At 43.9% G+C, this 27356-nt stretch overlaps 1 protein-coding gene across 2 annotated transcripts in view; it reads right to left on the bottom strand.

Moving 5' to 3' along the window:
* Positions 1 to 27123, bottom strand: part of SMG5 (SMG5 nonsense mediated mRNA decay factor) — a 47392-nt gene extending 20269 nt beyond the window's left edge. The window contains exons 1-12 of one of the 2 annotated variants that reach the window (XM_050930664.1): positions 27003 to 27123; positions 20074 to 20172; positions 18632 to 18755; positions 16486 to 16642; positions 14569 to 14658; positions 13362 to 13451; positions 10873 to 10951; positions 9851 to 9976; positions 8375 to 8443; positions 6298 to 6506; positions 5205 to 5342; positions 1635 to 2345 (exon numbers count right to left, since the gene is read on the bottom strand). In XM_050930664.1, coding sequence (XP_050786621.1) covers positions 1635 to 2345; positions 5205 to 5342; positions 6298 to 6506; positions 8375 to 8443; positions 9851 to 9976; positions 10873 to 10951; positions 13362 to 13451; positions 14569 to 14658; positions 16486 to 16642; positions 18632 to 18755; positions 20074 to 20172; positions 27003 to 27079 — 1969 coding nt within the window. In that variant the 5' untranslated portion in view covers positions 27080 to 27123. Of the gene's footprint in view, positions 1 to 1634; positions 2346 to 5204; positions 5343 to 6297; positions 6507 to 8374; positions 8444 to 9850; positions 9977 to 10872; positions 10952 to 13361; positions 13452 to 14568; positions 14659 to 16485; positions 16643 to 18631; positions 18756 to 20073; positions 20173 to 23309; positions 23529 to 27002 lie in introns of those variants that run through there. The other variant, XM_050930665.1, reaches the window with a different exon arrangement.
* Between the last annotated feature and the right edge of the window lie 233 nt (positions 27124 to 27356).

The raw sequence follows: 27356 nt of genomic DNA, 5'->3' as shown, positions 1-27356 counted from the left end.
GATAGATAGATACCCGAATACGCTCCCGTCGACTCCAGAACTCCACCAGGGCGAGAGGCGGAAGCGGAGTCGATGGGGGAGCAGCGACCGTTGATCCCACACCGTGAGGACAGGAGGTAAGTCAAAATAAGATACGTCAACTTCAGCTACGCTACTCCCACAGCTGAAGTTTTGTATCTTACACCGACTCTCCTCCCTCTCCCAGTGGAGACCAGGCCCTAGTCAATCAGAACTGTTCCCTTTGAACAAGTTATAACAGCATTTCCCAAAGTTTTGAAAGTTGAGGCCCTTTCTAAGAAAATGAAATTCACCTCAACTCTTTGGCTACCCTGCAATGCCTGGTCCACACTACAAAATTATGCTGGCATATTTATGTCATCTAGGAGTGTGAAAAAAGGTACAGCCCCTAGCCAACATGTGCCAGCAAAACCCCTATGCAGAAGCAACTATGCTGACAGAAGAGTGCTTCTATCAACTTAGTTTGGGGAGGTGGTATAGCTATGCCAGCAGAAGAACTCCAGCCGGCTTAGGCTGCGTACTAGGGAACTATGCCAGCACAGGCTCTGTACTGCAGATATAGCCTTAATTTATACATCATCTCCACCCTGCAATCCAATCCTCTGCACCCCAAACTTTACGAAATGCTGGTACAGATCTTCATAACACGACCTTTCCTCTCCTTTCTTACATGCTTTGAAGAGCAGCAAAGTGTTTAAATGTCAACACTGATCACTCTCATTGGCATGTAAATCAGCACTCACTGAAATGAATAGGGCTGTTCAGATAACAGAGATACTATTTCAGACTCTGAAAACTCAGGCAGACATCTCTGTACGAGTTTCACATTTTGAAGGTTTTCTTCGCAACCATAACAGTTAGAGACTTTAAAAATAAAAGATGACACTTTCGAGAATTAAGTTCCACTGATACCTCCTCAGTTAGTCCTTTGCATCCCACAGGGGAATACAGCCCACACTCTGGGAAACACACTGACTTATGTCCCTCTGTATTAATAAATAAAGCCCCTAAACACCTGGTCGGAAATATTATTGTGCCTATTGCACAGAAGCTTAGAAATGATCTCAAATTAGTTCAATAAGTAAAGTTATCTCACTAAATTATTCTGTGTTAACAGGTTAATCGTATTTTATTACATCACACAGAAATACTATTCAACACTGTCCTGATGCACTGCCCTCTCCTTTTATGGTAACGTATAGAACTGGCCTTCCATGCATTAAGGGTGAAATTCATTCCTATGCAAACAGCCAGCCTATCCACCACTTAAGTCCCACTCTGGTCAAAACAGGGCTCCAGGATGTGCATCATGCTGACCAATAATGTCTCACTGTTCTCACCCTATATCCATCTGTTGTCTCTTTTCTTATATTTAGATTGTAAGCTTCCTGGGGCAGGGGCCATCTTGGGTCTGTACAGCACCAAGTACAACAGGGCGTTGGTCCACGACTGGGTTCCCAGGTGCCACGGTAGTGCACAATAATGCACTATAGTGCTGCACAGGGATGGATTTCACTCCTCGAGAAGACTGCTATTGCTTAATCATTTTCTACCCAAATCTGTGTATTCTTCCATGCCAGTAAAGATCTCATTTGTAACCAAGTATCCATCCTTACCTTGTTCAGGGAAGCCGGGCTTCTCCACATCCCCGTTGACACAAGGTTTGCTGTCCACTACCTCCTTCAAGGCAGCTGGTTCATGAGTTGGTTTCAAGAGGACGTTGCTGAAAGTGGGGGCCAAGCGAAAGCAGCGTTTGGTCTGGAACAGCTGTGTGGACATGGCCTGGAGGTTACTGGCTATGCTAGCTTCATTAGTGGCCATGGACCCTGGCCCATTGACTGCAGCATCTGAATTCTCAGTCTTGGAGACACTTAGGCTTTTAGAGTCCACCAGCCCGCTCCCCTCCATGCAGTTTTTTAAGGCCTCCTTGGCCCCATTTTTCATGCTTTTGGTTCGGCCGCCTCCCTCCTCCCCTGGCTCATCCTCCATATCCTCCAGGTCGGAACGGGATTCCTGGCTGTTCATGTCTGAGTCTGTCTCCACATCAAAGGCTGTCTCCACCTCCTCGTCGCTTTTCTCTGAGCCGCTCTCCGAGCCATCGCTGCCCTTAGTGAAGTCCTGGCTGGAGTCAGACTCGAAGCCCTCGCTCAGGTCACTCTCATCGACCTTCTGGGGATGGCGCCGGCGGCGCAAGCAGGAGAGGCGAGAGTATTTCTTGCTCTTCTTGCTGTCCTCCTTCCTCTGCTCATCGCTGGGCCGGTGGTTGGCTAAGTCAGCATCTGCTTCCTTCTCAACGGAGTTCAAGGGCTCCCGGGTCTCTTGGTCATCTGCAAAAGACACCCGAAACAAAAACACTTGGAACTGTTTGACGTACAACCTACCCAGGCGGCCAGACTCAAGCCAGGGGAAGCGTCAGTGTCTCACTTCTATAGCACCTTTCATCAGAGGATGTTTCAAGGCACCCTTGGGAGATAATCCCTCTTTACTGATGGGTCGATGTTGGCACCGACAAGTGAAGAGATGCGAACCCCACACTCCGACCAAGCCCCAGTCACACAGAAACATAGAAGTTTAATTATGGACAATTCCTTTACCTCCTAACGGCATTTACTAATCCCCAGATCCATTCAGTAGCCAGCAGCAGAAGTTTATCCTAGCAAATACAGGGTGGAACACCTGTATGACACTGGTTTAAATCCTGCCCAAGTCCCACCTAGCCAAGTGAAAGCCATTTCCATTTGACGGCTGGTAGATGGCAGCTAGCGTGAAATGAATGAACAGATCTCAATCCAGTTTCTAGTTATGGAATCCATATTATACAATCCATAATCAACATCCTTTTGTGAGTAATTTCAGCAGAAAGACTAAGGAAAGAATGGGCCTCAGACATGGAGTATGACCAGGACAAGACTGGAATACACAGGCAGAAGTCTAAAGAAGGTTAAATTCATATTGTCTGAGCTGCACCTGATAAGTCATTACCTGGCTTCAGTCTTCAGGACTGCCATGGCAGTATCAAATTCATTTAAATACAAAAACCACTTTCTCCCCGCCCAACTCTCCAATGAAAAAGCCCACACAGTTAACTACAGAGAAAATTTTACTTCTTAATGGTCCTTTAGCAAGAGAAGAATACATACCTTTTACTAGAAGCACTAAACAAAATCGCTGACTGATAAAAAATGCAATCTTCTGCCAAGAATGCAGTCATCTGACCAGAGGCTAATTCGTTTTGGTTAAGACGAATTTACAATAAAAATCTTGGTTTAAAAACAAGCCTGTATTTTACTTTCCTATTAAAACGTGTTGCATGCATTTCAGATTGCTGACAATATAACAAAGGGGCAGGATACTTGAATGCATGCCAGAAGGTTTGAAATTAAAACCGAACTGCTACTCTCAGTAATCTTGGACTGAACTGGTCTAATCCACCTTTCTTATTAGACCGATAGCGCTCAGTGTTTTAAGATGCTTAACTCACCTTGTTTTATTTAAAACCAAGGCTAGGGGAGAATCTGCATCAACTATATACACACAATAGCTTATTAAATAACACTGCAGTGCAGCGGTATGTGGGAATTTTCTCAGCGGAATAGTCAAGATACAGGTTGAAACATTCGACTACTTTTATAAGAAGGAAGGAAAGAAGGCTGAAGTTAAATTCCTCTTCTGCAGAAATGAATGAGCTCCACAAGCATGCCATCATTCTAAAGATATACAGCTATTACTGTTCAGACTAGTCTGTACATTATTATGGATATGTTTGGTGTGTTCAGTGGAACTGTTTAAGCCAAGCGATTAAGACCCCAGCATGACAACATTTAATTAAATTAACCTCAACTTATAAATAGTGAGTTATTCCCATCTTTAATTAGTGGTCATTACATCATCCTAATGATCTCTGGCCACATACTGGAGAGTCTTGTTTAATGTGAATCTTCAAGTACTTTACTTGGGTGAAGAAAAATCTGAATTTCCATTTTTTCTAAAGATAGTGATTGGGCAGAATTTACAAAGGGGTGGGACTTCAGCTTTCCCCGAAGCTGAATTGACATGAAAGAAAATAAAAAGCCTGATCCTATAGACAACCTTGGAGACCCAAGACCTCTTGTTTATCCTACAATAATAGAAATGTCGGGCTGAAAGGGACCTCAAGAAGTCATCAAGTCTAGCCCCATGCACTGAAGCAGGACCAAGTAAACCTAGAACGTCTCTGACAGGTGTTTGTCCCACCTGTTCTTTAAATCCTCTAATGACAGGGATTCCACCACATCCCTATTCCAATGCTTAATTATCCTTATAGTTAGAAAGCTTGTCCTAATCTCTAACCTAAATCTCCCTTGCTGCAGATTACGCCCATTACCTCTTGCCCTACTGTCCGTGGACATGAAGACGAGATACTGAAGAATGAGCTGGAGAGAGATACAGAATGACTGTTCCAGACAACAGGGAAAGCGCCTCTCGCATGAGCTGTAAGATCATGAAATGGACAGAGGAGAAGAGTGCTAAATGAGCAGAGGACACAGGATAGGAAGGGGCCTGCTGGGTTGTCCAGTCCAGTCCCCTTCTATAGCAGCCAACCTTGTCAAATAAGTCCATTCATAAAGTTATCAGAGGAAGTAACAAGAACAGCACAGACGAGATCCATGAGATCAGCTGGAGCAAAGCCAATGGAGAGTTTTAAAAGCCACGCAGGACTCATTTGAACTAGATCCTGAAATGAATGAGGAGCAAGTGGAGGTGTTACAAGACAGGGCGGACCCCACTTTGACCACATCTGTGAAACTGAAATCGTTGCTCAACAATTTAGCAAATGTCTCTCTAGTCTGACTGTGTCCCCCACCACCTCCCCATGAGCTGCCTCTGAACCCAGAGGGTCTTCCCTATTTTTCATAGCAGCAGGCATCCCTCCGATATCCTCCCATGGAAGCATAGTCATTCCAGAACAGGGTACTCTAGAGTAAGAGAGGGGACTTCCTTTCCCTCGAGACTCAGCATACTACTTGTGCCTAGTGCTTCCCACCTGGCCGTGAAGAATCAAAGCGTTGCAAACTCAGCTCTGCAAACCTAGAGCTGTGCACTGCACTATAAAGCTCATACCGAATGCACTCAGGAAAGGGGCGTGGTGGCCACATATAGGGAAGTCATTTGAGCTAACACAGCACTCACCACCTCCCTCCTCTTACCTGTGCCATCGCTCTGGAAGGCTGGAACTGGATTCTCCCCTTCTTCCAGTTCTGCCTGCAGGCGAATATTGACGTGGTTTATCAGATGAGAAAAGAGGGCCAGAGTGAAAGCAATGGCTGCACTGTACCGCTTTGAACCTGCAACAAGAGAGCATAGAGGTGAAGTGAATAGACTACCCCAGTTCTGCGGCAAAATGGATGTCAAATAACATACGTTTAAGATTTAGTGTCTAATTGCATGGGACACAGCCATCTTGACAAGTGGCATTGATATCCAGGGGTTACCACTTCCTGAAAACACTTCAATCCATAAATCAGCCCAAGGTGACATCCCTAGTATTTCACCTCTCACCTTAACGAAAGGAAATAATAGTTTTTTATGCAGCTCTTCCTATTATAGTGAAAAAAGTGGTAGCAAGCAGGATAACTGTCCTGTGTCTAAAGGATGCAAATACCAAGAAGGGAGAGAAGTTGCACACTCTAACAATTCCTCTTCCTTCTTGGTGTTGACATCCTTCCAATACCAGATAGTTATCCTTAATCTACACTTTCCCAAAGGAAGTGATGGAAGCATCACTAATTAGGACATTTCACACTGAATTGGACACTAGAAAATACACTTCAGGGAGCAATCCTGACCTGGTCCAGGAGACAGATTTAGATGCAATTTAATAAGTCTTCTCCATCACTAACAACTAACAAATTTCAAGTTAGATTATAGGAGTTACCCAGTTTTAAATCAACCTGAGTAAAGTGGGTCCCCTTATTCCAGTGGTCCCCAAACTTTTTCTATCATGGCTCCCCTTATCCATAACGGAATCTGTCCAAGCCCTCTGGGGGGCTGAGAGCCAGGGGCTAGAGAGGAGCAGACGGCAGGTTGGGGCTGAATGGCACTCTCTCCCTGCCCCCCATGGGGGCTGGATCAGACCCCGCACCCCACAGTTTGGGGACCACCGCCTTATTCTATGGAAGGTCAGTGTCCAGAATGGATAGGACATCTTGTTCAGCATTTATGTTCTTCAAGGCTATCCTCCTCTCACAGCACTATAATTCAATGAGCATTACCAGTGTTCGTTGTTAATGCACTGATTACCTGCCCTTTTGAGGCTGTGGACGCTCATTAGGCAGATGATCACCATGCGGAAGATGAGGAGGTCGGGAAGGAAGGAATATCCACTCTCATATTCCTCTTCGTCTTCGCTCGCTGAGCTCAGATTAGGAGGAGAAGGCAGGTAGAACAAGCAAAGGTTGAAATCCTCCAGCACCGACTGGCAAAGAGATGTTAGCTCAGAGTCCACAGAGCTTAACGTGGGGGGAAAACAAATTGATTTACTCTTCAAATGCCCTGCAGCAAGTTAAGTCTCAAACTCCTGGCAACTAGCATGTTCATGAGGATACTGAACGAAAACTGGTGCAAGCTCAGTCATCACTTAAGTCATTTAGAACAAGATAGGGCAAGGCACTGGAGAATATTCTGAAGGGAACAATCATGCACAGGCAGGGGGAAGGACTAGATAATCTGAGCAATCTGTCCCATTCCTACAAAGTGTAAACTAAAGTGATACAGTAAACAGCTATCGGAGCATCTCCTACACTGCCAGGATGGATCACTAGAGAATGAAGTGAGAGGCTCATCTCCTCGCTTTTGGACTGAGGGTGCTGTCTCCATAGCTGGCCCAGGCAGCGAGAAACCAGCCACAACTGGCCTTTCATTCCATGTAGTAATGGCCAGGATATTAAGCAGTAAACCAGCTAATTCTTCATTGATTAGATTAACATACTGACCTAATCAGCTATGGAAAGTGCGTAGGTTTCTACAAATCTGGAGCTCGATCTGAGGCTGAACAATGATCCTTAACACTCCTATAGCTCTTTTAACCTAAGGATCTCAAAGCACTTGAGAATAAGACACAAAAATTCCCCATGAGATGGATAAATAGAAATAATTACTGGGCGACTTTCTTCCCACAGAGGTATGCCTGGGTCAGGAGGCACTATATGGCAATACACATCAATATATACAGTATCCTTCGTTATTAAGAAGAATGAACATTTCAGAATCAGTTATTTCTGTGTAATTAAAACATTACACTGTAACAGCCTTAATCGAGGGTCTTAACCTTTTTCCTTCTCTGATCTCCCACACCTGTTCTCCTCTGCAATCTCTCTCTCTCTCTCACACACACACACACACACACACACACACACACTCTCTCCAGAATCATTTGCAGCTGTTTGCTGCTTCAGAGGCAGCATTATGGGAATCAGTACAGTGGATTACAAGATGTTCCCAACTTCTAGAGAGAAACTGGCTATAAAAGGTCCAGCAAATCCTCTTCAACGGGACAGCAGACATGAGCATTTGGGGGCACTCTATTTCCTCTTCCGCCCTGAGACACTGACACCACCCACTGAATATGCGTTACATGGAGTAACAGTGAAGTGTAAATCCACGGTCAATCAGCACAAATCAATTCCTTAAAATGGGCAAGAGAATAAGAGTGTGTGGACTGTCCCCTAACAGAAATCAATCTGTACCAAACAGTGTTTAAAGGGTTAACTTAGAGCCACCTGGAGTCTCTTGGCAGAGACAGAAAATCCAGGGAAAGCCATGCAACTGTACAAAGCTTTCCACTTATTCCAGCAGAAACAGGTTATGGAAAGAATAGCATCTTTCCCCTGAACAAGGTGGTTAGATTAAAGATGTTTATAATGAACTGCTCTATGGTTCTGCAGGCGTGCAGACTGTGACCCTTTGCACCAATGTCATTCTGCCAATGCTTGATAGAAGCACAGATTTGAAGACTGGGCAAAGAATTCGAACACAGTGAGAGGAGCACCATAACACAAAGATGATACTGAGAGATTGAGAAGTCAGAACTTCCGAGTTCTACATTCACTCAGTCACTGATTTACCGAGCGATCACGGCTAAATGATTTAACCCCTGTGTGTGAAGTTTCTCTGTGGTGGTGATAATACTTTCCTCCCTCACAGAAGTGTTATAAGACTTCCCTGACATTTGGGATTCTTGACTGAAAGGCTCAATAAAGGAATCACTAAGATATGCTGTTCTGCATTTGTGGTGAGGATACAAAGCAAGTCTCTTCCATTTCTAATCTTTGCAGCTGCAAGTCACCTACAGAGGACAGAAGCTGTATGGTAACCTTACCTGCTTTTTGGCTGCAAAAGGCTCTCGAGATACATAAAGCTCACCAGCAACCTTTTAATGTCTTTGCATCTAAAGATTAAAGAGAAACACAGTTAAGTGAGTAACCCATCACTTGGCTGCAAGAGGACAGCAATGTTCTTATTCATGTACGTAAATCAGGTTTCCGATGGATTGCTAGTAAGTTAGTTTATTCCTGGCCTCCCACCTTCACTATAATGGCAAAATCTAGCTTGACCACACATCTGTGCCATCAGAGAGTCCTGCTTTGAGAAAGGGGCACTGATATTCCATCCATTTCAGAACTTATGATCCATGCTTAAACTTTGGAAACAAGAAATATACACAGGAGTTCGGACAGCAAAACTGGCAGGGGGGAGCATTAAAGGAAGTTAACGAGAATTCTGAGGCTGTTCTGTACTAAACAGAGCAAGATCTTAAGCTGTAAACGCAGAGGATGTCAGTATTCTCATGGATCAGCAGTTCTGGCTGAGGAATATTCAAGTCTCCAATTTTCATCCACACATTTACAAAATGTGTTCTCTCAATCCAAGAGAGGTCAGGAACCACTTCACACAACCAACCAACCATATGTCAGGCTCTGGAGATGCAGAGTGGAAAAAACTGCATATTTACTGGATATTTATTTGGCTCAGGCATTAGAATATCTGGAAGCAGGTGGAAGACGAAGGAAAAAACTAGTCTGGATAATGCTTGAGAAGAGCACTAAGAACAGAACCAGATCATTAGCAGAAAATTCTAATGTATTAAAAATCAAGGCCAGATAAATGGAAACAAGTTACTCACACTACTGACTTCCTATTAAATGCACCACGAATACTGGTCTACTAGATGGGTGATGGCTATATAGACTTTTCCTACTGCCTTTGCAGGAGACACAACTAGCAGAGATGTATTTAAAACAAAGTAAACTGCTACATTGCTGACACAAGGTATTAGTGAATAACAGTGGGTTACGGTAGGCTACTGAATTAGATGAAAGGACTCTCAGTACCTACTTGATGGCAGAGTTCCCGTATTGCTTTTTATTTCGTAATGTGAAATTTAGTCCTTGTGACAGAATGACAGCCCTGGAGACTGAAGTCCACAGGCTGGATGTACATAGGCAGTAACAGTGCAAGCGTCCTACATATTTCACTTCACCAGTATGCCTCAATCCTGATCTGCAGCAACCAGCTCTAGGGATGAGAGGGGAATTCAGCCTTTGCACCTAACCAATCCTTGGCCTCTTTCCCAGCGATCACTGCTAAAGGGGCCAATAGTGGGATCTAGACTGAGATCATCAAAAAAACAGCAACAACTCTGACTGGCGACTGATTTGAGCTGGATTTCTGCCAGACACTCCATACACTGTTAAAGTTCCCAGGAACCATACCCAGTGCCCTGCTTCTAAAGGAAGCCACTGATGATCGCATTCCAAGACTTGTCCCAATACCACCCTCTTCTCTGTGTTCTTACCGTTTTTTGCTTGGAGACAGTTTCCTGGTTTCACATTTCTTCAGCTGGTGATACATTTTGGCTGCCTTGTCATACAGCCGCTTCAGGTTACCATAGGCACCTTCAAAGGACACTTCAGACTGGATACTAAGATACCAATATTATACAAACAAAAAGTTACTTTTCCACAGGGATTCTCACCAGTTACTTTTCGTGGCTTTGATTGGACTGTGCCACGAATCTTAGTGCTCAATTTTTAAAAGGTATTTTACATGAAGATAGGTCCCCAGTGAGACTCTTACAAAGCACCGAAGGGATAGAGGGATTTTTACGGATTTCAGTAGGCGCTGGGCATTGTGAAGGCGTGCACTCCCCCTTTAAGGGGCAGCCTTAATCAAGGAGACCTGCCCCACACTAGGACAGAGCTATTTAAACAGGAACAGGAAGCGAAGTACGACAGAGGGGGATAGAAGCCATGCAGGCTGCAGCGGGGGTGGTGGTGGTTTTCTCTCAGGCCAGCAGCTTTGTTCTGTGGACTTGAAATCTGGGAGGTGAACCACAGCCCTCAAGTGAGAGCCTTAGGAACTGTTTATTGTAATTACTCAGGTCCCGAACCCTTATTAAAAGGGGATATGCTATTTGGTTAGTGTGTGTTGGTCTCTCCCTTGTCCCAGGGAAATTAAAAGTGGGTCACACAGGCAGGGCCACACTAGATTGCAGGGACTTGCCTGCCCCTTTACAAGCACCTAGGTGCTTTTGAAAATCCCACTAGGCACCTTTCTTCATCTGTAAGTGCCTAAATATCACTAAAAATCTGGCCCTTCGTGTTTATTTAATCGGTGGCACGGTGGCCCTGTGATCCAGTAAAGTCTTGTCAGGGAGGCAGCCTTCATCACCTCGCTCCACCAGCATTCCCACTAACAGCAGATGTGCAAGGAAATGGAGCAACACATGAAGAAAAAGGAGAAAATCTGGCTCATTGACTAGGAGAGCAAATGAGGATGCTCCCTCCAGCCTCAGTATGTTCTGTAACAGACACTCACCAGCGTAAATAGCAGTAGGTAGCTTCCACATTGTAATATTTACTCCCTGCCAGTGTCCCCAGCTGGTTAAAGGGCATCCCTGTCATGAAAATTAAAAGGAGAGCGAACTAAGCCGGTGTTATTTCAAACATTCTTCATGCAAGAAGATCCTTTACATTTCACTACATTTCCGTTCATGATAGAAGGTGTATAGAACCAGCAGGTACAAAAGATATTAACAAAGCCATGTTGAAGAGGCTCTGGCTACTTGCTCCCTTCACCTTTTTCCACTCTGCTTCATGCTACCCTCACATCTTCCTATCCCTTCTCTGCTTGCTCTCCTTTCTCCTTCAAGCAAGTCCTCCTAGTCATCAATAATTCACCTGTCCCCTTCTCTCCTAAACTACTGTGCTGTCTGCCTGATTTGGATTTCATAGAATATTGGGGTTGGAAGAGACCTCAGGAGGTATCTAGTCCAATTCCCTGCTCAAAGCAGGACCAACCCCAATGAAATCATCCCAGCCAAGGTTTTGTCAAGCTGGGCCTTAAAAACCTCCAAGGATGGAGATTCCACCACCTCCTTAGGTAACCCATCCCAGTGCTTAATCCCCCTCTTAGTGAAATAGTGTTTCCTAACAGCCAACCTAGACCTCTCCCACTACAACTCGAGACTACTGTTCCTTGTTCTGTCATCTACCACAACTGAGAACAGCCGAGCTCCATCCTCTCTGGAACTCCCCTTTAGGTAGTTGAAGGCTGCTATCAAATCCCCCCTCACTCTTCTCTTCTGCAGACTAAATAACCCCCGTTCTCGCAGCCTCTCCTCGTAAGTCATGTGCCCCAACCTCCTAATCATTTTTGTTGCCCTCCGCTGGACTCTCTCCAATTTGTCCACATCCCTTCTGTAGTGGGGGGACCAAAACTGGATGTAATACTTCAGATGTGGCCTCATCAGTGCCGAATAGAGGGGTATAATCACTTCCCTCGATCTGCTGGCAATGCCTCTACTAATACAGCCCAATATGCCACTGGCCTTCTTGGCAACAAGGGCCCACTGCTGACTCATATCCAACTTCTCGTCCACTGTATTCCCCAGGTCCTTTTCTGCAGAACTGCTGCTTAGCCAGTCAGCTAAGGATTGCTAGAACACCTTAACTACATTTACAAAAGTGCTGTATAAGTTTAACATGCTATACAAATTTATCAATATATACCAATTATCCATACTTAGGGATCAGCCATAGCAACAACTCAACAAGGGAAAAGCTTTGCACTGTGTTTTTGTAACTGTACTCTTTGTAAAAACTGCCTCTAAGGACCACTCAGAAGCTTTAGCTTCTAATGAATGCAGCTGTTCGCTTAACAATACCTCTCTGAGGGGGCTCATTACACATGTGCTCCATGTTTCTGAGTGCAGCTCAAGTGGTTAATTTGATTTCTAAGCATCTATATAGTTCAGGCTCTTAGCTACCTCTCCTCACACCTGAAGCCCACAATTGAGATTGTCTGAGGCTTTTAATTAAAATTAATTTAATTGGAGGTCAGACTAGATGATCCTAATGGCCCCTTCTGACCGTAACGTTTATAAGACACCCTATTTCAATATCTGTATAGTGCTGGAAAGGCACACTCAGTCAGAGGCCCTCAACTTTGATTCTCAAACACAGGATGTCAGACCTGGTAAGCCTTTCAGGGCATTCTGCAAGACCACTCTATTCAGCCAAGCTCCTTCAGGGCAGCTCAGGCAGACTGCCTATGTGCATATGCTTTGAGAGCATGACATGAGTATTACAGAAATTAAAACTAAATTTTAATTGCAACTGACTATTTAAAAGACATTAGACAAGAAAGCTATTAAATAAGTTCCTGTACTTCTATTGTACCTTTTGTCTGAGCTCAGAGTGTTTTACATGCACTAACCTTATAATGTAGCAAAATTTCCCCATTTTACAGGTGTGAAAACTGAGTCACAGAGAATTAAGTGACTTGCCCAAGAGGTTATAGTGGCACCTGGAATAGAACCCAGGAGTACAACTCCAGTCTCCCACTATGTTATATTTTCACAAAGTAACTGCTTTAAGTCAAAAGAGGAGCATGTGGTGTTATATCAGTGAGAAAAGTTGTATAATGCTCTGCAAAAGCGGCAATACATAGATGGATCTTTGTTGAGTCAGACAACTATGACATCACCACTTCCGTGTAAATTTGAACTTTTATGCCTGATGCGGCTAAAAAATAAGGGGAAAGTTACCTGATAAATCAAAGTCATCGTGGGAGTTAAAGCAGAGATGCTTTCCTCTCCTTGGTTTGCCAGCAAGAGAGAGTCTCAAAGGGGAATTATGATACTGGATAATAAAACAAATCTCTCAAAAGTAAGAAACATAAGGGTAACCCAAAGCAGAGCAATTGCTACAATAGAGTTTTCTTCCAGTCATTTTCACAAGAGGTTTAGGCTACGTGAGCCACGTTATTGTTCTGAAAGGCTCCTAAATTCATGGCAATTCACTTACCAATTTGTGGTGCAACAGAAAGAGCTTGATAGTAAAACCTCTCAGCCAACAGTTCCGTGTCCACACCTGCCAACTCATTCTGATAGCGAGCTGAAAAGAAAGACATCATGCACAACAGAAACCACAGGCTGCGCCCTAGTACTGCCCAGTGCAAAAAGAGAACAGTGTTGTGTTTAGCTGTGATGCTTGGAGTGCCTTTCCCAGACCTGAAGAAGAGCTCTGTGTCACTCAAAAGCTTGTCTCTCGCACCAAGAGAAGTTGGTCCAAAACAAGATATTACCTCACCCACCCGGTCTCTCTAAGTTATTCATGCACATTCACATGTATTTTCATTCCTTCACATGCACACACAGATATTCAAATAAGTTAAATCATGTCACACGCTCACTGCTTGTGATTGTGACTGAGAGATACAGACACAAGTCCACTACAGAATGGACCAACACATGTGCATGTTTCGTACTAACTATTGAAAAGCCACAGCTTTGTCATTATCACCCTGCACGAGATTCAATTTAGAATTCTGCACGTTGGGCCAAATTCTCATTTATGCTCAGGCCTCCTTGCACCCCTCAGGCTTGGTCAGGCCTTAGAGTGTACATGGTACGTTATGCCCACTTTAAGGACTTCATTAAAGTTCCAGAGCAGTGAAAGTCAGACCCTATGTTCTTATACAGAAACAGATTCAGACTCACAACACTTGCTACATTTCTAAGTAAATACCATACTCCATGTCTGCTGGCACTACGATGGGACCTCCACATTCTGTAACAGATCTGTTACCTGAGAGGGTTTCACTTCAAATCTGTCAGTGACAAATGTGTGTAAGGTCCTGTCTATACTGTCGACGGTGCCGCAGCTATACCAGACAATCCCCTACTGCAGGAGCAGCCTACAGTGATTGAATGGGCTTTTCCATTACTATAGAAAAACCACCTCCCTGAGCAACAGTAGCCAGGCTGATGAAAGAATTCTTCCATCCACCGGGGTTAGGTCAGCACAGATATGGCACTCAGAAGTATGGATTCTCCCCTTCCCCCTGAGCAACACAACTGTGTCAATCTAAATTTTAAATGTACAACAGGCCTAACACAAACCAGTGTCTGCAAGGAATTATCGCTGGTGACTAATGATCATGGTATAAGTGTTATGAATGCAACAGCTTTCATATTTTAAATGTCCCCCTGCAAGAAAACACTGCTCTTACCTAAATCTCCCAGATAAACCAGACATCTGTGACACGCCATCTGTGCCCACTCCATTTCTTTCCCCGATGCAGATACAGGTTTCTTGCAGCCTACATGAGAAATACCAAATCATAACACACTCGTGAGTGAAGACGGCTGGAAAGAGGCAGCAGCAGCCTACATTTCTTCATGAGATACATGACAGTTAAGTGAATGCAAATAAGAGATCACACACTGAGACCGGAGTGCTCGCCTTTGTCTGTGGTTTATTATAGATCAATGCAGGCTTGTTTCAGGCTACCAGGTTGTGCAAGACTCATACAGACAACATATCCTTTTTTTTTAAAGCCACCCCACTTCTCCTAAGGGCAGTATGCTGCACTGTTCTACAGCAATCATCAACAGTGCTCCCTCACTCATTTGTACTGAAGCCCAGGGCCAGAACTTGTACTATTAAGCCACTAGAAATGTGGTGTGCATTCAACACTGGATAAGCTTGGAGAGACTGTTAAAAGAACACAGAGAAAAAGGAGGAGAGAAGATGAGATGACAGATAACAGGGGAGGAAGAGAAATAAAATGGGTGAAAGGGATAAAGAACAAAATATATTCCTGTAGCTACAGCGCCAGCAATCTTACAGGGAAAAATGCCTCCAGAAAAAAACAACTCAGACATTGGGAAGTGGCAGGAGCAACAAAAGAGAGGTAAAATCAGCTGATCTGAAGCTACAGGACAGATTTTTTTGAAACAACATTCCATCAGCACCTTCTCACCAGCCAGTGATCAGTGAGGAATGTGTTCTCTTTATTTACAGGCATTGCATAAGTGATATTTTACCAATACGCTGACTCCGAAGTTGTGCCTATAGCTGATGGTGAACCTACAAATAGTTTTACCATGCACATCTGTAATCCCCATTTACGCCACCTTGCCTTTAGCCTCCTCCCACTTCCCCCATTTTTAGTTATCTGCACGACTCTTCCTCATCCACCACTTTTAATGATGCTGCAGTGTTTAATTTTCACTATATACTTACGATATCTACATGCTATTGTATTCTAAATGCAAATGTCTGCAGCAACTTAGAGGACAAGACCTGTGGAAATGCAGTCACTTATCAAGGACTACAAATCCAGCCACAATTTAAAATAGGATTTATCAGCTCTGCAGTATCATGAAAATGTTTCTCATAGCAACATTTGCTAATGACATCTGCCTTTTAAACTGATGTTTCAAAGCCAACTGCAATACAATCATCTTACACCAGCTAAGAACTAAACACAAACAAGTAAAATATTCCATTGCTAGATACATGTGGATATCTCTAACTCCAAATTCTTTTTTTTTTCCACTTTAATCCCTCTCAATGTTTCACTATTCCCCCTTCTCATATACATAATAAATAATAATGATGATGATAACAATTATACAAAAAAATCAGCTTAAGTTTCAGCTCCATTTCTGCAACTGGAACCACATGGATAGACCTCTGATGTCAGAAGTGCAGAGGTTTGCCTAGATTCAACTGCAGCATCAAGAGTCTTAGTACATACATGCGGGATAAAGAACACAAATGTAACACACAGAGGGAAGGAGATAACAAGAGTGCAACACAATTTTGTCACTCTTTATAGCCAGAGGTAAGTGCTTTTAAAAAATTGTGTTGTAAGATCCGCCATAGTGAACATTAACACTTGCTAGAGGATTTTCTAAGAGCAGTGTGACTGCAATAAAGAATATTTTCCACCCCTCTTGTTTCATTACCAAAAGTTTTAACTTGAAAATAAAAGCTGAGCAGACTGTGTTTTGAAAGATAACAAGCCAATGAGAAAAGAATAATCCTCTGCATTTTGAAACAGAGTCAAGTAATTGCAAGGGGGAGCCATCTGCTCATGACTCTTGGATCAACCAAGAGCGAATACACATCAGGCACTGACCTATCAGTGGGTCGGTTACGTGAGTCCAGTCAATACAGCACTGCAACTCCAGTTGATAGTGAGACTGAATGTAGAGAAGAAGGTGTTGGTAAAATCCTATGCCGGCAATTAGGTGAGTCCGGTATGCACACTCCAGGGTGCTGCGGCTGTGAATGTGCTGTAGAAAACAGAAACAGGCAGCCAAGTGAGAGCCTGTTAATGCAGTCCAGTAAGATTCCGGCCGGCAACATGAGTTGCACTTGCTAAAACAGAGGAAGCGGGTGACTCACCTTCTGCCATTCTCCCTCAGTTCACTCCACCTTCCTGCTCAATACCTAACCAGTACTGTTAATATCTAGTATTTGACAGGTGTAAATATCAAGAAAGGAGAAATTATTTAGGCACTATACAGCGGAATAACTAGGAATAATGGACTACTAAGAAATTAAAACACAAGCTGAGAATCAGGAAATGTTTCCTATTTCCATTTTATTCTTCCAAGGGAAATGGTGAACGATCCATTAGCTTGGGAAGAGAGTGAACCAAATGCTCACAAGAAAAATCATTTGTTGGCTGGGGGGAAACAGATTATGTCTAGGAGATGTTTCAGATCTCTACCCTTTATGAATTACCTGACCGCACTGATTATATTATCATTATGCATTTAGCCACCAACACCCTCAGGTGTATTTAACAACTACCAAAGATAAGGTTATTTTGCATTGCCAGAAACCTGTTTCCAGCAGTACTAAATCAAACCTTCCCTGATCAGCCACACTCAACAGGCCAAGATGATTCTACCTCTCAGAGCAGTCCATACTGCAAGAAAAGGTATGCTTTTAACTTGGGTTAAAATAGCAGTGAAGACAGCAAATTAGCTTGTAACTCAGGTTAGCAGACTGAGTTAAAGCCCATGGAGTTGCACTCAAGTTGCTAAACCGAATTAAAAGCAGAGTTGAAGCGTCTTCACTGCTATTTTAACCCGAGTTACAAAAACACTTTTTTTTGATAGTGTAGACACACACTCAGAAGCATCCCACCTAAAAATCAGCAGCATTAATCTTTCTTCCTTTCATGGTTCATCTGATTTACTATTGTGGGACACTAGGATGGAAGATCTGAAGGACTTGTGCCTCTAGTAAAAACACACACATATTTACACTCACACGCACAAAACTCAAAGTGAATTTACTTTTTCAGAACGTTTTCATTAACTAATTGCTATCTGTACATAAAAAGAACAGGAGTTTGTGTGGCACCTTAGAGACTAACAAATTTATTTGAGCATAAGCTTTTGTGTGCTACAGCCCACTTCATCAGATGCATCTGTACATAGTGAGGCACTGAAACAAACCAGGACTTTCATTCTATAACACTACCAATGGCATTTCACTAGATGGCGAAGATGATCTTGAAGCCAATACATAGAGCTGAGAGTCAGGAAATCTGGATTTTATTCCCAGCACTGCCACAGACTTGCTGCAATAACCTAGGCAAGTCACAACACCTTGTACCTTGCTTTCCTGGCCTTTTTTTTTTTTTTTTTTTTAAAGAAGGTTAGCATACCCCTTGTGATCTGAACTGTGATATCTGAGCACTCGTTTTCAATACTTCCCTCCACCACAGAGGTCCTATAGGCACATTCATTAATATGGTATTTGTAAAGAAATTTGAAGTCCTCATATGAAAGGCACCAGGAAACCTCAGGTCACTATAAAGCAGAACATGATTTAGATAAGACCAGTATGGTATTACAATTAGAATGAAGTTCATTTTACACTCATCTGGTAAGATCACCAGGATAAGGTGCATAGCACTATATAATAAAAGAGATTTGACTTTCTAGATTCTCTCTAGCATGAAACTAACCAGCACTTCTCTAGATCTTCACATGAATTGATTCTGACACCTGCTTCACATGGAGATAGTATTCTTATTTTGGAGATGGGGAAATGGATGCAACCTGATTTGGAGAGGCTCTCTGCACCTAGACGTCCAAGGCCATAACCATTTGTCCATGGTTAGAAAGGCAGTCTATGATAGAGCCAAGAATAGGATTCAGGAGTTTCTGGCTTGCAGTCTTGTGCTCGAACCCTGTTTCCAAATAAATTAAGCCATTAACATGTCACAGAACAAGAATTTCTGGCTCAGAGGCACAGATACCTGCCTTCTTATTCGTTTTAATAAGCTGGATAACTTCATAGTAAACCTTTCTCCACAGCAGTTCCTCTGCTTTTCTCCCATAATCCACCGGATGCAAGAACATCAGCTTCACACACAACTCTCGCAACCTGAGACACAGAGCACAAAGTTTACCATTCCATCAGCTGCAGTAGCCACTTACATAACCACAAGCACATGAGTTAGGGACAAAGGAAAGCCTGAATGTCATTAAAGGGGCAGCATGGCCACCTAATGGCCACACACTCTGGTCACTCACACTCCAGATTGAGGGAGCTGTACAAGTTTGTCTCATCTTACGCTGGGGTTACGTTCTGCAGTCAGCACGTAAAGCGAAAATCGCGTATAGTCAAAATTACATGGAGAGTAATGGCGGACGGAATCGCCCGCACTACAGAAACAGTATTTAAATCGTTGTTTCTCTTTTGTTTTTCTTGCTTTTGCCAACCGTGCATGTTAAATGCACCTAAGATGTGACAGACCTGTATGTATCCATCTCTCCTCATCTCTAAGCAGGGAGCCATTCTTACGCACAAGTAATAAGACTGTTTGTGGCCTGCCATGGGGCAGCCCACTCTCACCATACACACATCACCTCAAGACCAGAGAGGCAAGAATTTCTCAAGCTCACTCCTCCAGCCACCCCCTAAGCCCTGCATGTTGTTGCAGACTCTCCAGCCTTGCAAGTCTTTTGAGAGTAGAAGAGGGACAAATATATTTTTAAGCAGCGATGTGTTCAGAACCGCACAAGAAGCTTACAGGCTAAAATTAGATAATAATTATGCAAATGAGGGAGTGAATGAACACGTACAATTAAGCCAGCACTCTTACCAGCCATTTATCAGCATCCAACCTGCAAGACACTTTCACAGAGAAGTAAACACTAAAGCAAGCCACATAATAAATTTCCACAGCAGGGAAACTAAAAATGTTGTCAGAGTAGCATTTATATAGAATGAAACCTGCACTACGCACCAACCCCAATAAGCAATCACTTTTAATTATCCCTCTATCGCTTCCAGTACATTTTTTTTTTCAACCATGAGATAAAGAATCCTCTCTACTAGGCAAGAAGTTTATTTTATTTATCTTTTGCTGGAAAATTAAAAGGGGCTTCACTTTATATGTATCAAATCCCTCCACTATACAGGTATTTTAAGATATTGTAATTACAGAATTATAAAACCAGATCATCATTCACCGCAGTGGAAAAGACATCTCTGTTTTGTCAGAGCCCCAGTCATGAACCAGGGCAATGTTGCGTTAGGCGCTGTACAAAGGGAACATGCAAAGAGGTAGTGCGTACTTTGCTTGACAGGTGCACCACAAATTCAGTTCCCTGTGTAACTGCTGAAACAAAGCCGTGTGTAACTTAGCACATTAGATTTCTCCTACCAAAAATTAAATTATGGCATCTGCCCAACTTACTTGTTCCTTAAGCTGATGTTCTCTGGCTTGAACACTTCTTGATAAGCTGCCTTGTTGCCGAGAATGAGATCCAGTCTATGAACTGCCTCCACCACCGCTCTGCCAGACAATACAGAAAGAAGAGCTTCAGCATAACAATTCATGTGAGGGCCTTCCATGAGATCCAGGATCTACCCTTGATAGCTTCAGTTAGGGAAGATGCCTGGTCTATTTAATATTATCATTAATGAACTGTACCACCCCACATCACACCAACTGATCTGCTATTTTTGAACAGTTCTATTATCCTTAACAGCTTATGGAAAAAAGAAAGATCTTATGTAACCTATAAAGTATATGCTAGAATTCATCTGCTCAACTACTGGGTACCACTGCCTGATGTGTCAAATATAAAGTATTTTTGCACAGGCAGACTTAAATGAGACAGACTTCTATTGATACACTATTGTGAACTTTTAACCTCTGCTGTTAACAAAAGAAACATTGTCAAAACGAATTTGTTTTCAGTGATTACAGGAGGGGGTTAAGGATCAACAGTCCTGTATTTCCTGTTCCTGTTCTTTTGTTGACTTGCTGTGTGACCTTGGACAAGTCACTTCTTCACCTTCATTGTGCTTCACTTTCCCCATCATTGTTGTAGTGATTCATTAATTAATAAGTGCAAAGAACTTTGAGATCCTTGGAAGAAATGTGCTCCATATGAGCCAAGTATTATTATGCTTCTGGCAGAACAGTTTAAAACACCTGAATTAAAAACAAAATGTTTTCTCCAAAGCCAGATGCAACATTGAGTAGGCAACATCAAGTGTACCATCAATGCAAAAACTGCCTTCATGAGTCACTGCTTGAAACTCCTGGGTCTCCTGGAGAAGAATGCAAACGTATGTAAAATACAAAAGTATGTGATGATCCAAAGATATGAACTAAGCTGACTGGTCAAACCGATTTAATCCAACTGCACCATAATCAAAACCAAGACTCTGGTAAGTATCAACAGCAAACATCAGCAGAGGCAGAAAGCACATTGACTGATACCTAAAAAGGGAGTTCAAGAAAGCAAAATTTAGCAATGACTAAGTCAAATCCACTCTATTACTTAGGGTCTTCTTTTTAACTTCTGCCTCTCAACCCTACAACTTGGCAACCACTGGACCAGCTATGGTAAACAGCCTACCCACCTCTCTGCATTTCACTCATCCCTCACATCCTCTCTTTAAAATACAGCTCCCAACTCCCCTTTCCTCCATCCCACCAACAATCTGCAGGCTATCAACCATACAGAAACTCTTTTCCATCCAGAAACCTCTTTACTTGTCATTGCTCATCCACTCTGAAGATACTTTAACATTTCCATTGCTGAATTGAGAGATTTTTCCTCAAACAAGAAGTTGAAGATAGACAAACTGTACTGTAAGTGAGGGATAAGACAGATCAAATATGGGCTACACAAAGCAGAACATTAGCCACTTCTGCTGCCATCCTCCCCCACAAAAAATCCCCATCACTAGCATAAAGCAAATCACCCCACTGAAACTTCCCTGACCTTTCTTCAGAAATATGCACAGATGGACGCCAGACAGTTTGTGTAGAGGACTTGCACATAGGCATCTGCAAGCAAGAACATGCAAAGATCGATTCTAATGGGTAGGCTGAAACTAATAACTGTTTCCTTGAAAACTACAGAAGTCAGTACAAAGCAACAGACAGTTTCACATGCTGCTCTTTCCGAGCAAATCAAGTCTCCTTTACGAATGCACAGGCTGAAAAGTAATCTCGCAAAAAACTTTTCAGGATGCCAGAAAGACAAAAATATCCATCTCACATGACACCCCAAAAGACTAATTTGTCCAAGAGATTAAGGATCTTTAACTTAAATTTCTCTATGCCGTTTTCAGCTCAGGGAAGAACGGGGTGCGGGGCAGAGACTGAAATGATTCTGTCCCTATACAGAATCATTGTTTGTAAAGTAATGGATTGGGAGATGAAAACATAGCTAATGTACATATTCTATTTTGTCTTGCATTTCTTCATGGTTGAGAATCACACACAAAAAAGTATGTTATGAATACTTCACCACCTTCCACCCAAGGACCTCAAAGCACTTTACAAACTCCAATCCAACCTCATAATAGACCTGTGAGGTAAACAGGCAACATACTCATTTGCAGGTGGGGAAAGAGAGGCACAGAAGCTAAGCAATTCACCAAATATCAAGCAAATCAGTGGCAGAGTCAGAAATAGAAGCCAGGAGTTTTAGTTCTAGGTCCCCTGGTTTGACCACAGGTAGTAAGCTAGACGGATAAAACTTAATAACTATGAAGATATCATGTAACTGTCATCTCACAATTTTTGTCCTACCATTTACACCTCGCTATAGACTTTACTACCAAAGCACTACAGAAGGATCAAAGATTAATTTGATCAAAACAGAGCTTACTTCTATATTACATACACTAGCATTTCCAGAAGAACTCAGAACTGCTGATTCATTTTCCCCCACCCATAGTGAAGGGGGAAGCCTTTGAAAGGCTCCTTTCCTTCCAAGAATGGGTCAAAATATGTACTCTTTACTTCTGGCAAAGCTATTGTTTAAAAAGCCACATCTTTTCAATGCGAACCAGTAAAATATGAAAAAATCGTACTTCCTCCAGTCCAGCCTCGCTCAGTCACAACGACGCTTCTCAAAAGGGAAAAATCACTCAGACTACAAGGGTCAGAAACTGAGTAGCAGTGAACACCTGTTTACAAACAGCTGAACAGACCTTGAAAATGGGATGTTAACTTGTGATGCAGTGTGATGCATGCATGTGTCTTCTTTTAAAAGAAGTGTAAATTAACTGTATTTGATGATCAAATACTGACCCATTTGTCCTGCCATTTATTAAACTCAAACTGCTTTATGGATCTCTCACAAGGACACACAACTCTGATTGTTTCATTGCTGATAGGTCAATGGAGCTCATAGGCCAGGACAGAATTATATTCTTGTATATGTATCTGAAAGGGGATCACAAAGTCTTGTGTAAGGATCTACTTAACTAAGCAACATCAACACACATGGACGCTGCATGTACACATGAAGTTAGGTTAAACAGACTGAGGGGGCAATTTCCCACAGCACCTGGCAGCATTGCCCTTATTGAGAGTCAAGAAAACCAAACAGATTGTTATTTGGATATCAACAGTATTGTTGGGTAAAAACGGGATCAAATGGTTAAGTAATGAATCTTGCTCACATGCACCAGGGTTGAACCAACTTGCCAAATTTGAAGTCAGGAAAGGTTTTCCTCCAGAGAGTACTTAGCTGGGAACTTCTGGGTATTTTTGCCTTCCTCTAGTGCATAGGGCTGGGAATCATCCATTAGGGTGTATCCCACATGATCAACTTCCTGAAATTGCAGTGGACAGGCACTAGTGGACACTGGTCCTTCCAGTTGTTTTCTATGTTTCTATGGACAAACAAACTAACAGTGTATCTGCAACCTAAAAGCCAAAAAAGACAAAAGGAGCAAGATTTGTTTTCTACAAGATATACACAACACACTGATCAGAACATAACTCAGTCTGCTCATGTCCTAATCTGACTGACACCAGGGGCTGAGTTACGTTTTGGAGTTAACAAAGTGATGTCATGCCTCAGTACATATTTTAACACCTGCTGGGTTGGATCCCTGCTTTCAGCCAGCAGATCAGAACCACACAGAAAGCAGATCAGATGCCAGTCTGTAAAAAGAACCAAACAAGGGATCTCATGCCAAGCAACATGGAAACAATCCAATGACGAGTCCTCTTTGTCTAGAGGGGAAACTGATCTAACGTTTTCTTTCCTTGCCATTAACATTTTGGAATTGGGTAGGATGGCACAGTGGCTTACTCACATCTTATTTATTTAAAACATTACTGACTGGGGTAGCCTTCTGGGAATGAGATATGTCCACGGGGGGAACTGCAACCATTGCCTTATTCCAGTTTGTATCAGTACAGATATTATAATGCAGTACAATCTAAAATTGTAGACTACACAAGGTTAACGCAGAACTGAATGGCTAGTGGTTACGAGATGCAATTCTGACTTGGGATCCAGGTGAAACAAGTTTGGTAGTCTCAAACCACATATTGTAAACACACACATAATTTAACCCAATGGACAGATTTTTAGGAGATGCCCAGGACTGGATTAGCTCAGGAACTATACATACTGGAGGAACCAAATGGAAAGGCTTGACTACCTCTGCCTACAGCATATTCCTCAATCTCACACAGGAATCTCTGCACTGAAGGAAGGATAGTTGTTGTTGAAGAACTAGCCTAGGACTTGAGTTCAATTTCCAGCTCTGTCACAAATTTGTTATGTGACACTAGGCTATGACACTCAGACAACAATTACAGCCACATAGGTGAGCCCATCTGTGCATAGTTTAAAGTGTGTATTGAAATGTACAAGAAAAGATTAATCAAAAGATACACAGTAACACTGGGATAAAAAGTTTCTAGAGACTCGCATCATAGCTCATGTCCTCAGCTAGCGCATGGAATATGATGAGTACAGTACATCTTCCTGGAAAGCAAGTTACCTGTACATTTTAAACAATCCTACATTTGAACGGAGGAGCAAGATGTGACACTAGGCTGTTTAGTGTGCAAGCCATTTTAGTAGACTTACTAGTAATGTGCTAAGAGATTCCCTGGCCAGTGCAGACAACATAAATTCTTTAACAAAATCACGCTACAGGCTTCTGGCTAACATAATTCGGCCTCTCTTGTAATAAGCAGACCTTTTTAAAGGCCAAGCACATAGTCATCTCAGCTATAAAAATATAACAAGCACTTGGATGCCTATTGAAATTCTACCCTGGAAGTTTAAATATAAAAACTTACTTCCCATTGCCTTGAACACCAGAATGGTATGTTAGTATGGAATGGAGTATTTTACAGTCTTTCCGCTAATACCAAGAACCTAATACATTTTGGCTCTGTAGGTATCTCCTGTATGACAGAGCATCCTACAACATGGGCAACTAAAACCACTGCTTTTCGCTACACTGTGTGTAATGAAAAACACGTAATTTAACTTGAATGTAAAAGACAAACAATTGTATAAAGATCATCACAGCCACAGATAGGGAAATGCTTTTAATAACTGACCATTCAAAACTTTGGACTTTTACACAAGGATCTCAACATGCTTTACAAAGGTAGGCGTGGTTATCTCAATTTTACAGGAGAAGGAAGAAAAATTATTCAGATGGGGAAACTGAAGCCGAGAGGGGCAGTGACTTGGCCATGGGTATGCAGAAAGTAGACCCCAGGAGCCCTCACTCCCATGCCTGGTGTACACTTAAAATTTAGGTCGATGTAGCTATGGTCCTCAGGTGTGTGAAAAATCCACACGCCTGAGGGTATGTCTACACTGGCACTTTGTCAGCAAAACTTTTGTCGTTCAGGGATGTTTAAAAAACACACACTCCGAACAACAAAAGTTTTACCAACGAAAAGCACCGGAGCGAGCAGCACTTTGTCAGCTGGAGCGCTCTCCTGCATACAAATAGCAGGAAGACTGCGTGGCTTTTAGCGGTACAGCTGTAGCAGCACAGTCGTGCCACTAAAAACTGTAGTGTAGCCATAGCATGAGTCACATAGCTATGCCAACCTAACCCCCAGCGTAGACGCAGCTAGGTTAACAGAATACTTCCTACCGTTGCATGCGGAGGTGGTGTTCCTACAGAGATGGAAAAACACCTTCTGTCAGCATAGGCTGCATCTACACTATGAGGTTATGCCAGCATAGCTAGAGCACCGTAGCTATGGCAATATAGTCCCCATAGTGCAGACATACCCCCACTCCCTAGATATAATGTTCACTGACACCTGAAGCTTATGGCAGTCCTTTGCTCCAGGTTATAAGAAGAATGTCATCCCTGCTGTACTACCTTGACTTGTATTACAGTAGCACCCAGAGACCTCAACTCAGATTCGGGTGCTGTACAAACACCTACAGAGATAACGTCCCTTAAGAGTGACCAACAAGGTCTATGAATGACCAGCACCCTCCAAGCCTGCCAGCCCCTCTGGAGCCTCAGAACCAGAAGACTAACAATGCAACTGCTTTGGAGAAGGAGGTGGTGGGGATTAACAGGGGCTTAGCCCCCAGCTCTCCAACACACCCCTCCCCGTCCTATATAAGCAATGGCACAATTGGGGTGGGGGTGAGAAGAGAAAAGGACAGCCCCTCTGCCTCCCCATGCATAGCTCTCTCTGACCCAACCCCCCCACCTCCTAGCCTGTGTCCAGCTGCCTCCCTCATCTCTCTCCCTCCCCACCAACTCCCCTCCATCCCCAGTTCTCCCCCAGCCCTCCCCTCCCCATATTTCATTCTCCCCATTCTCCATACTCTGTGGGCCTCTTCCCACATCCCCCTCTCCCTCATCAGCTCCCTTCCATCTCCAGTTCTCCCCCAGCCCCTCCCCCCCATATTTCACCCTCCCCATCCCCCATCCCCTGCCCTCCCTCTCCCCACACCCGTCTCCCTCATCAGCTCCCTTCCATCCCCAGTTCTCCCCCAGCCCATCCTCCCCATATTTCACCCTCCCCATCCCCCATCCCCTGCCCCCCTCTCCCCACACCCGTCTCCCCTCCAGCTCCCCTCCATCCCCAGTTCTCCCCCAGCCCCTCCCCCCCATATTTCACCCTCCCCATCCCCCATCCCCTGCCCCCCTCTCCCCACACCCGTCTCCCCTCCAGCTCCCCTCCATCCCCAGTTCTCCCCCAGCCCCTCCCCCCATATTTCACCCTCCCCATCCCCCATCCCCTGCCCCCCTCTCCCCACACCCGTCTCCCCCCCTAGCTCCCCTCCATCCCCAGTTCCCCCCAGCCCCTCCCCCCCATATTTCGCCCTCCCATCCCCCATGCCCGCCCCGGCCCCGCCTCACCGGTACAGCCGCTTGGTGTGCAGCACCTTGGCCTCGGGCTCGCCGCTCTCGCCGGGGGCCCCGCTGCCCTGGCTCATGGCGCCCGGCAGGGGGAGGCCCGGCGCGGCCGGCTCCCTCCCTCCTCAGCAGCGCCCGCTCCCTTCCGCCTCCTCCGCCCCGCAGCGCGGCCGCCGCAGCCACCGGCCCCGCTCGGCCGCCATCGCTCCGCCGCTGCCCTCTCCCCGCCCCCGCTCGAAGTCACGCGAGACTTCGCCCACCACTCCGGCGTCTCTCGAGAGCGGGTTTGCCTGCCCACGCCTGCGCCGGGCAACATGGCGTCCGCTCCGGCTTCACCTCGCGACATTTCGTGGGTGA

This window comes from Gopherus flavomarginatus, chromosome 20 (assembly GCF_025201925.1).
Source record: "Gopherus flavomarginatus isolate rGopFla2 chromosome 20, rGopFla2.mat.asm, whole genome shotgun sequence".
Lineage (NCBI taxonomy): Eukaryota > Metazoa > Chordata > Testudines > Testudinidae > Gopherus > Gopherus flavomarginatus.
This window is presented reverse-complemented; position numbering and strand designations above follow the sequence as displayed.